The sequence below is a fragment of the Thalassophryne amazonica genome, chromosome 7 (assembly GCF_902500255.1).
Source record: "Thalassophryne amazonica chromosome 7, fThaAma1.1, whole genome shotgun sequence".
NCBI lineage: Eukaryota > Metazoa > Chordata > Actinopteri > Batrachoidiformes > Batrachoididae > Thalassophryne > Thalassophryne amazonica.
Window position 1 is genome coordinate 73,456,539 of NC_047109.1, and position 14,663 is coordinate 73,471,201.

The following is a 14,663-nucleotide window of genomic DNA, read 5'->3' on the forward strand; positions in this document are numbered from 1 at the left end:
TAAAAAAAAAAAAATAAAAAAAATAAGACCATTCCGGTTCTTTTCTCTGTGCTTACCAGAGAGGAAAGATACCTCACTGAGCAGCAGCCAGCGGTCAGCAAAATAGAACTTGCAGCGAAGGATTTGAGCTGGCCGATTGCCCAGTGGCAGAGTTATGATCCGTGAGGAGGGGTCCTTCAGATCATCCAGGGGCACAGGCAAGGTGAGGGCGGGGGAGGACCACTGCTGCAGGATGCCTGGTTTAAACAGGCACTCCACCTTACTGAAGACCCGCACGCCCTGAGTATGCCGGTTGTTACCATGCACCTTATTAATGAAGAAGATAAAAGGAGAGGATGCATTAACAGAAACAAATAGTTCTTAAGTTTGTTTATGCCGTGTGTCTACTTATCAGAATTAGCTCAGCCCTTGAGCAAAACATCGGGTAAAATCAGCAGGTTAATCATTCATTATTCACAGAGAGACAGCAGGATTGAGTTAATACACAAAATTAATGACATTCTCATGTTGTTCAGCTTTAATTGCTTTGGCAAGAAAGAGCTGAATGAGAAAACAAATGAACAAATGCAGGACACAGAAGGGCACAAAAACAATATATGAGATCAGATTTGATGAGAAGGAGCGGGTAAAGTATGTGTGTTGTTTTTACAAGAGGAGGAAGATCATGGAGGGATGAATCTATAAAACCTGAGCTAAAATATGAGCCGTCACTGTGGCTGGGAGCAGGACAAGGAGCAGGAGGAGAGACGTGTGTGGAAGAAGATAGCGGGCGCTCAAATGAGCAAGTGAAAGGTCAAAATGATAGATCTGTCAGACTTCACAGGAAAAAGATTAAAAAAGGTTGCTGGGAGAGTTTTTTTTCTAGAAGAGAGGTGTTGTCAGTACTGCTCTTCCAGGTTAGCTATTGACCTCCTTCTTACGACGGGGTCTCTCTAAGTGAATCCACATGGTAATGCACACACGCACATCCACAGCTGAGAGGCAAGAAGAACAGCTGCAGCAAATGGAGGAGCTGACGTGTCATTGATTCATTCTGATTTTTTAAAGGTTTTTTTTTTTTTGCTGTTATTCAAACTGTCAATAAGAGACACTAAACGTGATGAGAGTGAATGAGAAAGCCGCACTGCAAAGCACTCGAACCGGCAGCAACGCGGTTCGCATCATGTCATTTATGGTCGGCGCTCTCAGCTCTCATCTACTAATGCGTCCCAACGTGTAACTGATTCTGTGTGGAGGGAAATGCACCAGGGGGAGTTTTTACTGGCAGTGTTGTGCAAGAGCTTTGCAGAAGGTAATTCATGACTCCTTCAGGGTATAAAGCTGTTTTGATCTGCAAAAAGCTTAATTTGACAAGGTAACAATACTCATTAGCTTTCACTTGTTTCATCATAAATCCTAACCTCTATTAGGATTTCCCTGTTGACTGCATTATTTAGCTGTACTGTTTTCTGTGAATTTTAGACAAAACCCTTAAAAAAGTAATAAAGAGGCTTGTTAAAATTATTGTACGCATGCTGCTGTGAAAAATTTTAATAATTAAAGCATGATTTTTAATAAATGCCCTTGATGAAAGTCTACACAACAAGCACATCTTGCTTGTGTCATCCCAAATTCACTGTGGCCAGTATACAGGAGTAAAATGAATAAACACATTCCAGTCCTTGTCCTAACACTTATGGATCAGACTGTATTCATATTCCTCTTCATATAAAGGTTGATATTTACTTCTGTGCTGCTGTACATTTGGAGAGTCTAACTAATGCAATGAAGAGAATTATGTGTAATCAAACTATGTAGAGACTTTTTAATGAACTGACAGGGAACCGTGGGGAGAACATGCAAACTCAAAACAGAAACCAGCAGGTCAGAAGTGAACCTGGGACCTTCTCGCTGTGAGGGCACAGTGCTAACCAGTAAGCCGCCACCCTTCCCACCTTACAGCTGCATAAATATTAGTTAACAAATTCAGTATATTATTATTTTCTCACATAAGAATGTTTATCTGTCCAATACTAACAAGAGTGCTCTGAGAGCACAATATCCCCTGCTGGCAAATGCTGCTTTGGTACAAGTGCTTGCTACATTCTGATAACATTTCAGGGTATGTGATAGTTGATTTCAGAATACAGACACAAACTTGTGAAACTGCCAGTGCCTAGGTTTGTTAATCAAGGGCCATAACTCTGCCAAAATGTGTCAATTTTGACCAATATTACAATATGCGTCTTGCCAGCCTACAAAAAGGACTTGTGCCACGTTTCACGAAATTCTTCCTAAAAATGTGAGAGGAATTGATTTCAGAATGCAAGCAGCCACTCATGAAACTGATGGAGTCTAGATTTGTTAATCAAGGGTCATAACTCTGGTAAAATGGGCTCAACTCAAACGATATGATAATATGTGTATTACCAACCTATAACCAGGACTTGTACCAAGGTTTATGAAATTGCTCGTTTTCTGGTAATGGCTGCTCCGGAAAACACATATGTAAACAGAAATTAAGAGATTTGTAGGAATGCTTGTAGAAAATGCTTTTCAGATTTTTTTTTTTTTTTTTTTTTTTTTTTTTTTTACCAGCAACACCAGCCCTGGGCCATTTTAACGATCTCCCTCTGAGAGAATGGACCCCATTCTACTAAATGACCTATAAGATGTATGAGTTATGATGGTTAAATGAACTATAAAAGGTGGGAGTTATGACAGACAAAAGTCAAAGTGCATGTTTCCTTTTGGGAGAGTGATTAGGCAAAGGTTAAGAACCCACAGCCTATAGAGACAAGTCAAAATTAGCTTCAGGTTTCCCGTCTTTATATATTTGATCCGTGTTCCTAACGTATCCTCTCTGCTGGGACGGTATGTAACAGCTGAGGTAATGTGTGGGAAAATGATTGGGGAAAACACAGGAAAAGCAGGATAAGCCCAGGAAAAACTCTCAGAACACTGCTGGGAATCATCGTAAAACCGAAACACAATAATAAAGGCAAAAGGGGCAAATGTTTACACAAAAAAAAAAACCTGGGAGAAGATTAAATGTTATATGAGGCAATCAACCAACTGTGAAGGATTTATAAGTTTGGAATTTTGTCAAAATCATATATAACCCAGATTACTTGTCATTTTATAGCGTTGGCTTGGAATTCAAACTCCTCAATATGTATGGGGTGAAATTCCCCACAACCAACATTTCAGTCCAAGATGAATGAGAAACAGATATACTGTAAGTCAACTGGGCTGCTTCACATTATTTATTATCTCCTCATGTTGCTGCTCAGACACAAAAACACAATGATGCAACAGCGTGTCACCCAGACAGACAAGCACAGACCCTGTCACACACAAACACACTGCAGTGCACAGCGCAATATAATAGCTGCTATTATACAGTTGCTATTATGATTTCTGCTGAGATGATCTCAGCTATAATTGAGAGGAAAACAGCAAATTTACTGTCACTGTGTGCTGTGCAGGAGCCAGAGTTTCATCAGATGCAACAAGAATCAATCTGCATTAAAGATCCTTAATGCTCCATTATAAATCACAATAAGCTTGACGTCTGCTAATGAAGTAAATAATTAGGCAAGGTAACATGATCATACACAACCAGTTCATAAAGCACCTGGTGCTCATTTATGAGAAATGAAGCGAGTCTGAAATCCTGCAAGATAGTTTATGCAGCCAATGAATCACGTTGCTATATTCATGACAAACTACACACAACATTGCACATATTTAACGCACCACTTACACGTCTCCTGTGTTAGCAGATACATGATCTACTTGCTTTCTGCTCAGTGATGCAAATATCTGTATTCTCACTACCTGGTCTACCTCTGTGCAAGAACTGAAAAAACATATACAAGTGGCACATTTTTTCCTATATTATCAGCTCTTTGATCTTGGTGCATTGTTGTATTGTACTTTTTATGATTACCATTTATTCTTTTATTATTGGAGTTTATTTTGTTTGGTGCTTTGATCCCTGGGAAAGTCCTATATAAATAGTTATTGTAATTATTATTATTATAAATAACAATCTCATTTTTAGTATATAGGCTGCACCACAGTATAAATCACTGGACCTCCCAAGCTAGTAAAAAAAAAAAGAAAAAAAAAAAAAGTGACTCATGCTCCAGAAAATACAATACATTAAAGTCAATCCAGTATCTGTGTTTTACAATTGAACAGATGTGCAATGCATTAAGAAAAAAAGCTTGGCTTTTTTTTAATTTAGCTTCACCAACAAAGTTGGGCGGTGGTTATGTTTTCACCCAGTTTGTCTGTTTGTGAACAGTCTGTAACTTACAGCTTTTCTGATATCGTTATGATATTTTTACAGGAGGATTCATATCCTGACAGGCAAGAACTGATTCAATTTTCAAGGTCATAGGTCAAAGGTCAAAGTCAGGAAAAATCTTGGAAAATTGGAAAAATCCCCATCCTTTAACATTTAATTAATTTTCAAAAATTCATAACTCTCTTTCATATTTGTAGGATGTAGGACGGTATCCTTTATCGACTGCCGAAGTTTGATCCTGATCTGATCCAGATTACAGCTTTTGTGGCCATTTAAATTTAACATTGAAAACCCCATTTAATATATATTTTCCATTATATCTTAAACAAATGTACCCCAATCACTCTCACACCTTAAAGTGAGGTGCAGACTGACACTCACTATCTCCTGAGAAAGTTTGATCCAGATCTAATCCGGGGTCATCAGAGCAAATTCGATATGGATCTCCAACTTGATGTGGTACGTTTTACGCCAGATACCCTCCTTGACGCAACTCCACATTACATGGAGAATGGTCACAGGTGGTCTTGAACAAGAACCTTCTGCTTTGGAAGCAAGCCTGTGAACAGCTTCGCCACCCACGCCGCCCTGATCATCATCAACATAATTATCATCATTATTATTATTATATGCAAAAACATCTTAGAAAAGTGGACATTCACCCAGACAGGAGGGGGGGGGTTGGGGGGTCTTCCGAGGAGAAAAACGTGTCTTCAAGTGGAAAGCATGACCCGATTGGCCTGTAAGAAGCATATCACATGCGCCCTTCCAGAGAAATAGGCTAGATGTCTATTTGACGCAAAGAAGTATGCAAAAATACTGTATGCTCCTGGTGAGTTGGTACCATGCACCGGACAGAAAGATGGCTACAACTTTGTTGGCGCAGTGCTTATGTAATGGACTGGGACGCTAAGCAGACTGATCTGTTTGAGAGTTGTTTTCAATAAATCCAGTTTTGATTAATCTGCCTAATCTGTTGGGTTTGGGACATCCTTACTCATTATTCCCGTATAAGTCGCACATATTATTTTACCTATTTGGGACAGCCTGTGACTTATGCGCTGGCGCGACTTGTATACCCGGAAATCACATGTTCTTTCTTAATAATAATAATAATAACAACTATTTTATATAAGCATTGACGAGGAATAAAAGCACCAAACAAAATAAATATCGATAACAAAAGAATAAATGGCAATAATAAAAAGTACACGTCAACAATGAAAAAAAAACAAAAAAATTAAAGAGCTGAAAATACTGAAAAAAAAGTTGTGATTCATGGGTTTTTTCCTTCAAGAGGCATTCTTTGACAGGTTCAACTTAATACGCTGGCAAATACAGTACTCATTACCATGGTAAAAGTTCAGCTGTCTACCATTACAACCTACAGAACCTTGTAGCCTGCAAATAATTTGACTCCAAAATTAAGACAAAACACATGGAGGTTCCAGAGATATAGCAGTCAGTTCAGTGAAGTAACTGGGGAAGTGTGTGAGTTATGCAATATGCATTATGTATTTGTATTAAGGCACTTCATTATTTAGCCACATCATTTTGTGATTAAAATTATGCAATATTTATGTAAGCGTAGCAAGCGTGTTCACAAAGTTACTGCAATAGTGTGGCAGTTTGGAATCACTGACAGTGTGGCAGCTTGACAATACCTGTGATTACAAATGTAATATACTTTCATTGTTAGTTGTGTCCATTTAAAAAAAACATTTTGTCTGTTTTTAGTCCCGACAAAGCACCAAACATTTGTGAAGACTGGCAACACCTTTGTGGCCCAAATGTAAATATACTTTGTGAGTTATCAACATTTTTTGTGCATTTCTCAAATTCTGTGATAATTCTGTGCCTATTGTTTCACTGTGGTGAAAATGATTATCTGCCATTTGGGGTTCATGTATCCCAAATAACCACAGACTTTTTTGGTACATGTGTAACAGAGCTGTGAGATGAGTAAAAACATTGGTGTTTTGGGTGTTCAAAAAATGTGTCGCACAGTCTCATCAGCCCTCTCCTTCACTCCCTCACGCACACGCACACACCTTTAATTTCTTACCTGCATTTTATGGAAGACACGGGGTTTCTCAAAGTGAAATTCAATATCAACGCTCCCTTGCCCAAGAGCTTCTCGGCTCCAGCCCAGGTAGTCATACCCAGGCCACACCCTCATTTCTTTAGTTTCTATGAAGTCGTCTCCTCCCAGAACACCATCACACAGCTGGCCGAGACCTCCAAACTGCACCCTGCACACACAGCGGTTTGTGGGTTAGCACGTAGCTGTGTGCAGAACTAACGCTGGAAGCTGCAGAGTGCCTGTCACATCTCATTTACAAACGCATTCATGTACACAAAGACATATGAGCACGAGTATATAGTACACAGGAACATGCAGACATGCACATCTGCAACAATTATGCCTGGATTACAGCAAAGGTGTCAGCTCATCAGCTAGAAAAACATTTCAGGGCCATTAACCACACAGCCCATGAGGTATAGCCCCGTCCTAATTCCCCCCTTTGCTCGCTGCCAAAACATTATGGCCAGGAAACACGGCTCAAATCCCAAAGCAACACACACACACACAAAAATAATGTCATTCCCTTTCTTTTAGTTGGACACAAGGGGGAAAAAAGGACTTGGCTTCGGCCCCATGTCAGCACAAACAGATGTAACGTTTCTGTGGAGACGCACTGCTTTTGTTACTTCTCTGAAGTCACATTTCACTCCACACTGCAGGTGCTGACACTCAGAAATCTTTATAAAATTTGCTCAATCTATACTGCAGTATATAACAAAATCTGCTTCTTTACATTGCAGTGGAACTTGGCGGTTATAGAAAAGTATGGAAATCATATGTAAGTTCAGACATTAAAATGGTAAAAGCCTCACGGCTGCACATGTGTTACCCTTTCTCGGTGCTGCCGTCGTAGGTGGAATCATTCAGGTAGATGGGCATGCCAGATAGGTGCATGACATGACCCACGGGAGCTGTGTAAGCCTTTAATCCATCTGAGCACAAGAGACAAAAGCAGGTAAAGAAATGCACGTTAATACTTGCGCAAGTGTGAACTCAAAAAACAAAACATGCTTTGGTAAACTCCTGGATGAGCTGTAAAAAAACGCAGACTTTGAGTACAACCTGAGTCAACTTTCTCATGTAATCTCTGCTGCAGGAAAAGGTTAACCTTGTTTTTTTGTTGTTTTTTTTCAAACCGTAAAACAGACCCATGATTCAGGCCCGTTTAGCCCCACTCCCCATTAATTGTAGAAACTTAAGCCTCTGTGCTTCAGTATCCAGCTAATCAGGCTACAACTTGAGAACAGAGGCGACGTCAGCTGATGGCAACCTGCTGCTCCACTGCCCAAAATACACAATGCTTTGTGCAGGATTTACAGTGTGTGCATAACTTTGGCTCTCTTCAAACATAAATGGTCAATGTTCTGGACGTGGATATGGGCTCATGCATTTTAAAGCTTTACAATATGTCTGTGCAGGACAGTCAGGTCCAAACAGAGTCTTAAAGGGGTCATACTGTGCACCCTTTCAGCAAGCTAACACAAATCACCAGATGTAACAACAGAAATGTTTCCAGTTAAATTTACTCCACATATACTGAATTGCTGTTATCGTAGCATGTAGGCAGTTGCTGCTGACCACAACCCCTCTCAACGGGACGAAGGAGCAACGAAAATATGTGGCTGTGTATCACAGAGTGCAGATCCTTTCAGATACGGACTTCCGTTAGCATACTGTATTTGCGCGTCTGAACTCCCTGGCCGTTCCGCGCGAAATTCTGCTTGAAGTGGGGATGGGCATTTGCACAAACTCAGCCAAATATTATGTTTGTTGGACCGCCCATTTCAATAAAATGTCTTGAACTCCAGTCAAAGTTTTGAACACTGAACTTGGAATCTTAGTTCTCTCTTCTTTGCACAAAGATCACAATAATAATAATAATAATAATAATAATAATATTATTCATTATCATTATTATTATAGTTTGATCTTGACAGGAAACCAATTTGTTGTTGCACAATTCTGAGAATTCTGACATTTTTAGCCTATCCTTCATTATGAGCACATAGATCTACCCTACGCTTACTGGTCAGACGTACAAAAGTCAGTGTATTCGAAGGGTCAAAGTTCAATAAATGCGAACTTTTGATTGATTTCTTCACACAAGACTGTGGAGGAGAGCTGCTGCTTGCCACAAAGAAAAACAAGAATTCAGATATGGAATTATGTTACAAGTATAAAATGAGACATTTCAGGACCAAATTTTATGTAGAGTAGCTGAGTTTATAAATGCCCAGAGACCTCTGTGGGACTATGTAGATATTCAACATGAAACCTCAAACATACTAAATGGTACAAGGCAGAGGATTTTTTTTTTTTTTTTGTTAACAATACAACCCTTTAAACAGAAAACCATGAAAGAACAAGATTATACTACAAACATATCTGAGAAGCCAAATAACAAATAAAATTTGTTTTTAGTCTCGTTACAGTAATCTGTGAGGATAAACTGAACCGCACTGCATCAGAAGCCACATTACAGCACTTTAGATGCTTTTAGCCTTCATGACAGCTCTGATTTACAAGCAGTCTGATGCTGTCTGAGGGAGGTAGACGGGGCGGGAGCATCCCATAACCGGTCATAAATACTAACTCAGTGTCAAGCTTCAGGAAACAAGAGACTAACACCATTTATCATTGTGTGACGTCTTTTATCTGGGCAAACCACAGAGACTGTAAATTTGATGCAATGGTTAAAGTCAGTGGCATGTATGGAGGAAACACCCACTCATTATCATTATCATCCAACAAATTCCTCCTTTCCAGTACACACAAACACACACAGAGCCGATAGAGGATTCAAGGATAGTCAGCTCATTGATTGACTAATGAAAATCCAAAAAGCATGCCTCAGAATATCTGTGCAGAATACATACTGACTGTACATAACAGGAGGCAAGTCAGCTTCTCTGTAGTGCGTCTCACATCCACACACACACTTACCATTCCAAAAACATCCATAGAGTTCCACCCGCAGGCAAACGCTCATAACACGGTCGGCCAGGGGGTAGAAGCGCACCATCCGGGCCACGATGGGAGGGCCTAGGTCCTTCAGTACCACATCATACGTGTTCTCATTACCCGATACCACCTAAATCACAAATACAAACATTCAGAAGTATTATATTACTCATCAAAGCAGCGGGGGGTTTGATATGTGAGTGTGGCTGGAGGGCACTCAGTGAGAGCACATACCTCTGCAGAGGTGCTCCCAAGGTTATCGCCCCAATGTTAAAAAGTGGTGTAAAAATTCCTCATTCAGCTCCATTATCTGAAGGTTACTACTACTAGTAATAAATTTCAAGATTTATAATAGTTCCACAAAGATCACAAACAGGTTTAATAATGAATGAACATGATGTTCTTATAAAACCACGAATTCCCCCAAAATAATTCAGTTTAAAAGGAATTCATTTCATTTCAGCTTCCAGACTTCATACTCTTCATCTAAAATTATGATTCAAGTAACGTACAGGTCTATCAGCCATATAGATCATGCATCTTTTCTTGGTCTTCTGTAATTCAGGGTGGTTCAGTAATAAGGCCATATGTAGTTGGCAGCTGATGTGGTTTGAATAGTAATAGCTGCTTTTAAAATCAGTTCATCAATATTTGGACATGTTACTCAATACCTATATTGATGAAAAGATCTCCATGTAACAGTGTTAGGGTCCCTTCACACATAATGCAAATTTAGTCGATTTGCGCATAAAGTGCACATGAAGCAGGAATTGTATGCAAAATTTGTAGAATCGTAGGTGCCTCTAACGCACTGTATACCTGTTCACAGGCTGCCCCCAGGTTGAAACGACCGTCAGATCCTAACACGCAGCGGGTGATCTGACTGTCATGTCACCCATGTGAGCTCTGTTCCACATGATGCAGTGTAAGTCCTGCGGCGTACCGTCCACAAGACACGCGTGTCAGGCAGGACACGTGCGGAGTGGCTGGGCACCACCAGCAGATGTGGACATGATCAGAGCACACTGCTTCTCATTTATATCATTTCATGACTGTATGTCATGACTGGAAATCAGAGCTTTTGGAAGGCGCGGGTTCAATTCCTGTGGGTGGCATGTAATTTTTAATTTTTATTTTTTTTAATTTTCACAGCAGCTGTGCGATATGTAACCACATCACGCAGCTGCTGTGAAAAGCTGCTGTTCCCGCGTGCACGGAACCATCGCAGCATGTATTTTTAAATTTTTAATTAATTTTTTTTCTTCACACTTTTCAGTGCCAGCAGCTGCGCTGTGTAACCACATCGCGCAGCTGCTGGCACTGTGTTCCCGCATGCACAAGCCATCGCACTGGCATCGTGCACGCCTGCCCATCGGCGTGATGTTTCGTGGTTCACTCATACAAGCTCTACTGCCGTGCATCACCCTGGAGTTGTACGCATTCGCACTATGTGTGAAGGGGTCCTTAATAAGGTGCTGGCATTCAAGAGTTATCTCATCTGAAAGAACGTGGATGCTCTCCTCGAGTCAGTCACTCGGATTACTGGCACACAGCCCACGCCAGAAACATCAAGCTTTGGAGGTTTTTGGTATTTTTCAGCAGTTTTGTTTCATAATTCATTTCATTAAAATTTATAAGACTTTGCTACAGCACAGCAAGTCATGAAGATGAATATTTTCTTGGGATCTGGGGTATCTTAGGATTATGTATTTTTCCTTATCATGCCTCAAATTTTTTTGAACAACGCATATTTTACATTTCATGGCCCACAACAGTCCTTAAAGATCTGCCCTTATATTTAATAGTTTCTAATACAGGTTGGACCTAACCTTTTCACCACATCTGCTGAAAATTATTTAATTGTGTTTAAGAAATCCTGGTAAAAAGTTGGAGGTGAAAACATAAGGTCCTTGTCGGAGGCAATACCAGAGAACATGCTATGTCTCAGCGGCCTTGAATAAATCATTGCTGAAGGCTGGAATTTTTATATAGTATGTGTTTTCTGATTCTATTATTACAAGACACAAAAAATCATGACCTGAGAGAACTTTTCTTTAATACACACTAAAAGTCAGAGAACAACTAACTTAAAAATTGACCAAAAGATTACATCACATTGCAATTTCAGAAAGAATATTGCATTGTCACATTTTTTTGTCAATATTTTTTTAATAATAAATGAAGCACAAGTCCCTAAAAACTGGTTGTAAGAAGCCTATATTGTGACAGTGTAGTACAGGAAGATAAAATGCAGTGCAGAGCTGTCACTAAAGAAATATTAGATACTGACCAAGCACAAAAATAGGTACTTTCATCAGCGCTTGGTGAGGCAGTTATTGGATAGTGCTGAAAACACAGGCAGTGAATGATGGCTTTAGAAGAAATATTAGGAAAACAAGTTTAGCTGGCACAACACCATAATCCTCCAGCCCAACTTCTTATAGTAAATAAAGTGCAAAATGAGAACACAAATACAATAATGGTGTTGGGAAAGTGTAGTGACACGGACCCACAACAGGGGGCGTAAATGATCGGACAATGAAAGAGTCGAATATGAACACTTTACTGTTGTGAAAGAGCACAACAAAAACACAGAGGATTACAGAATTTGAGCAGTCAACAGTCAATCCACAAAGGTGACGTGTGGGCAGGCTCGAGGATAGAAGACGTCTGTCCTGAGAAGAACCGGAACCACACGATTTCGTCCGCCACCGAACCTGGAGAATACTGGAGCCGTCAAGTTCCGAGTCCCCAGGTGGCCACCGTCTCCGAGTGTCGGATCTGGTACTGCTGGCGAGGAGCAAAAACAGTCAGATGTGGGTGCGTGCACACCCAGTAACAACAATGGTGGGAATTCCACCTCCACCTCTAACACACACTCGTGCAGCTCCTGTCTAACCACTTATCTGGTTGGGGTGTGAAGCGAAGCCGTCGCTGATCACACCAAACGCCAATCTCTCAGATAAGGAACACCACAGGAAAGCGGCTGCAAAAAGAGTTCAGACTAAGACACAGTTTAGTGTTAAGGCTGAGAATATTACCTTCACAGGTAGATGATATCTCGGCAACGAGGTGGAGATGACGTCCGGTTTTTATGGAGTGGAATGATGAAGTGTAGATGGATGACAGCTGTCATGAGATAATGAGTGACAGCTGTCACCCCCGGCTGTGTCCGTGGCGGCAGCGCCCTCTCGTGCCTGAAGCCCGCACTTCAGGCAGGGCGCCCTCTGGTGGTGGGCCAGCAGTACCTCCTCTTCTGGCGGCCCACACAACAAATGGCCTCATAATTAACATCTGCAGGATACATAACTAATGCCTGTCAACGGCAATAAACAAGCTGTTTGCACACCTCACGCAGCTCATTCTGCATCATTAAGCACTTTACTTCCACAGGGACGGGAGACGTGGAGCACTGTACCAACAGCTTCCAGAGACTCAGTCCAGCGGCAAGCTTAAAGCTCACCGGTATTCCCAGTTTTAGCGAACCTAGGATCTGATTTATAACACAGTGCACTGGATTCATACTAAAAATAGAACTACAAACTAAAGTAAAAAATGGCTCACAAAAAAAAAAAAAAAAAAAAATCAGACATAAAATTGTGCATACATGCACCTACAACCAAAATCATCTTTAGAAATCACACACTACTTTGAATTATGCGCATACTGATCTGCTTCATAACCTGCCCTCTACACTCCCACATTCACCCACAAATGGTCATTTGCAAAACACCTCATGAATATTCAAGCTTATACCCTTGTCACACATAGCCAGAATCATGCAGAATGGCATCAATCAATCAATCAATCAATTTTTTTATATAGCGCCAAATCACAACAAACAGTTGCCCCAAGGCGCTTTATATTGTAAGGCAAGGCCATACAATAATTATGTAAAACCCCAACGGTCAAAACGACCCCCTGTGAGCAAGCACTTGGCTACAGTGGGAAGGAAAAACTCCCTTTTAACAGGAAGAAACCTCCAGCAGAACCAGGCTCAGGGAGGGGCAGTCTTCTGCTGGGACTGGTTGGGGCTGAGGGAGAGAACCAGGAAAAAGACATGCTGTGGAGGGGAGCAGAGATCGATCACTAATGATTAAATGCAGAGTGGTGCATACAGAGCAAAAAGAGAAAGAAACAGTGCATCATGGGAACCCCCCAGCAGTCTACGTCTATAGCAGCATAACTAAGGGATGGTTCAGGGTCACCTGATCCAGCCCCAACTATAAGCTTTAGCAAAAAGGAAAGTTTTAAGCCTAATCTTAAAAGTAGAGAGGGTGTCTGTCTCCCTGATCTGAATTGGGAGCTGGTTCCACAGGAGAGGAGCCTGAAAGCTGAAGGCTCTGCCTCCCATTCTACTCTTACAAACCCTAGGAACTACAAGTAAGCCTGCAGTCTGAGAGCGAAGCGCTCTATTGGGGTGATATGGTACTACGAGGTCCCTAAGATAAGATGGGACCTGATTATTCAAAACCTTATAAGTAAGAAGAAGAATTTTAAATTCTATTCTAGAATTAACAGGAAGCCAATGAAGAGAGGCCAATATGGGTGAGATATGCTCTCTCCTTCTAGTCCCCGTCAGTACTCTAGCTGCAGCATTTTGAATTAACTGAAGGCTTTTTAGGGAACTTTTAGGACAACCTGATAATAATGAATTACAATAGTCCAGCCTAGAGGAAATAAATGCATGAATTAGTTTTTCAGCATCACTCTGAGACAAGACCTTTCTGATTTTAGAGATATTGCGTAAATGCAAAAAAGCAGTCCTACATATTTGTTTAATATGCGCTTTGAATGACATATCCTGATCAAAAATGACTCCAAGATTTCTCACAGTATTACTAGAGGTCAGGGTAATGCCATCCAGAGTAAGGATCTGGTTAGACACCATGTTTCTAAGATTTGTGGGGCCAAGTACAATAACTTCAGTTTTATCTGAGTTTAAAAGCAGGAAATTAGAGGTCATCCATGTCTTTATGTCTGTAAGACAATCCTGCAGTTTAGCTAATTGGTGTGTGTCCTCTGGCTTCATGGATAGATAAAGCTGGGTATCATCTGCGTAACAATGAAAATTTAAGCAATACCGTCTAATAATACTGCCTAAGGGAAGCATGTATAAAGTGAATAAAATTGGTCCTAGCACAGAACCTTGTGGAACTCCATAATTAACTTTAGTCTGTGAAGAAGATTCCCCATTTACATGAACAAATTGTAATCATCAGAATGATAAACTGGCGCACATCTGAAAAGTGTCGGGTTTTAGTTCCAGAACATTCTGACAGCCATCTGTGAGAGTCCACACAGTTGGTCAAAATCGACCGG

At 40.7% G+C, this 14,663-nt stretch overlaps 1 protein-coding gene across 1 annotated transcript in view; it reads right to left on the reverse strand.

Annotated features, from left to right (window-relative positions):
- The window catches only part of ddr1 (discoidin domain receptor tyrosine kinase 1), a 112,428-nt gene that overhangs the window by 29,156 nt on the left and 68,609 nt on the right, over positions 1-14,663 (reverse strand). The window contains exons 5-8 of the mRNA XM_034174449.1: positions 9,324-9,471; positions 7,210-7,312; positions 6,360-6,546; positions 57-306 (exon numbers count right to left, since the gene is read on the reverse strand). Coding sequence (XP_034030340.1) covers positions 57-306; positions 6,360-6,546; positions 7,210-7,312; positions 9,324-9,471 — 688 coding nt within the window. The remainder of the gene's footprint in view (positions 1-56; positions 307-6,359; positions 6,547-7,209; positions 7,313-9,323; positions 9,472-14,663) is intronic.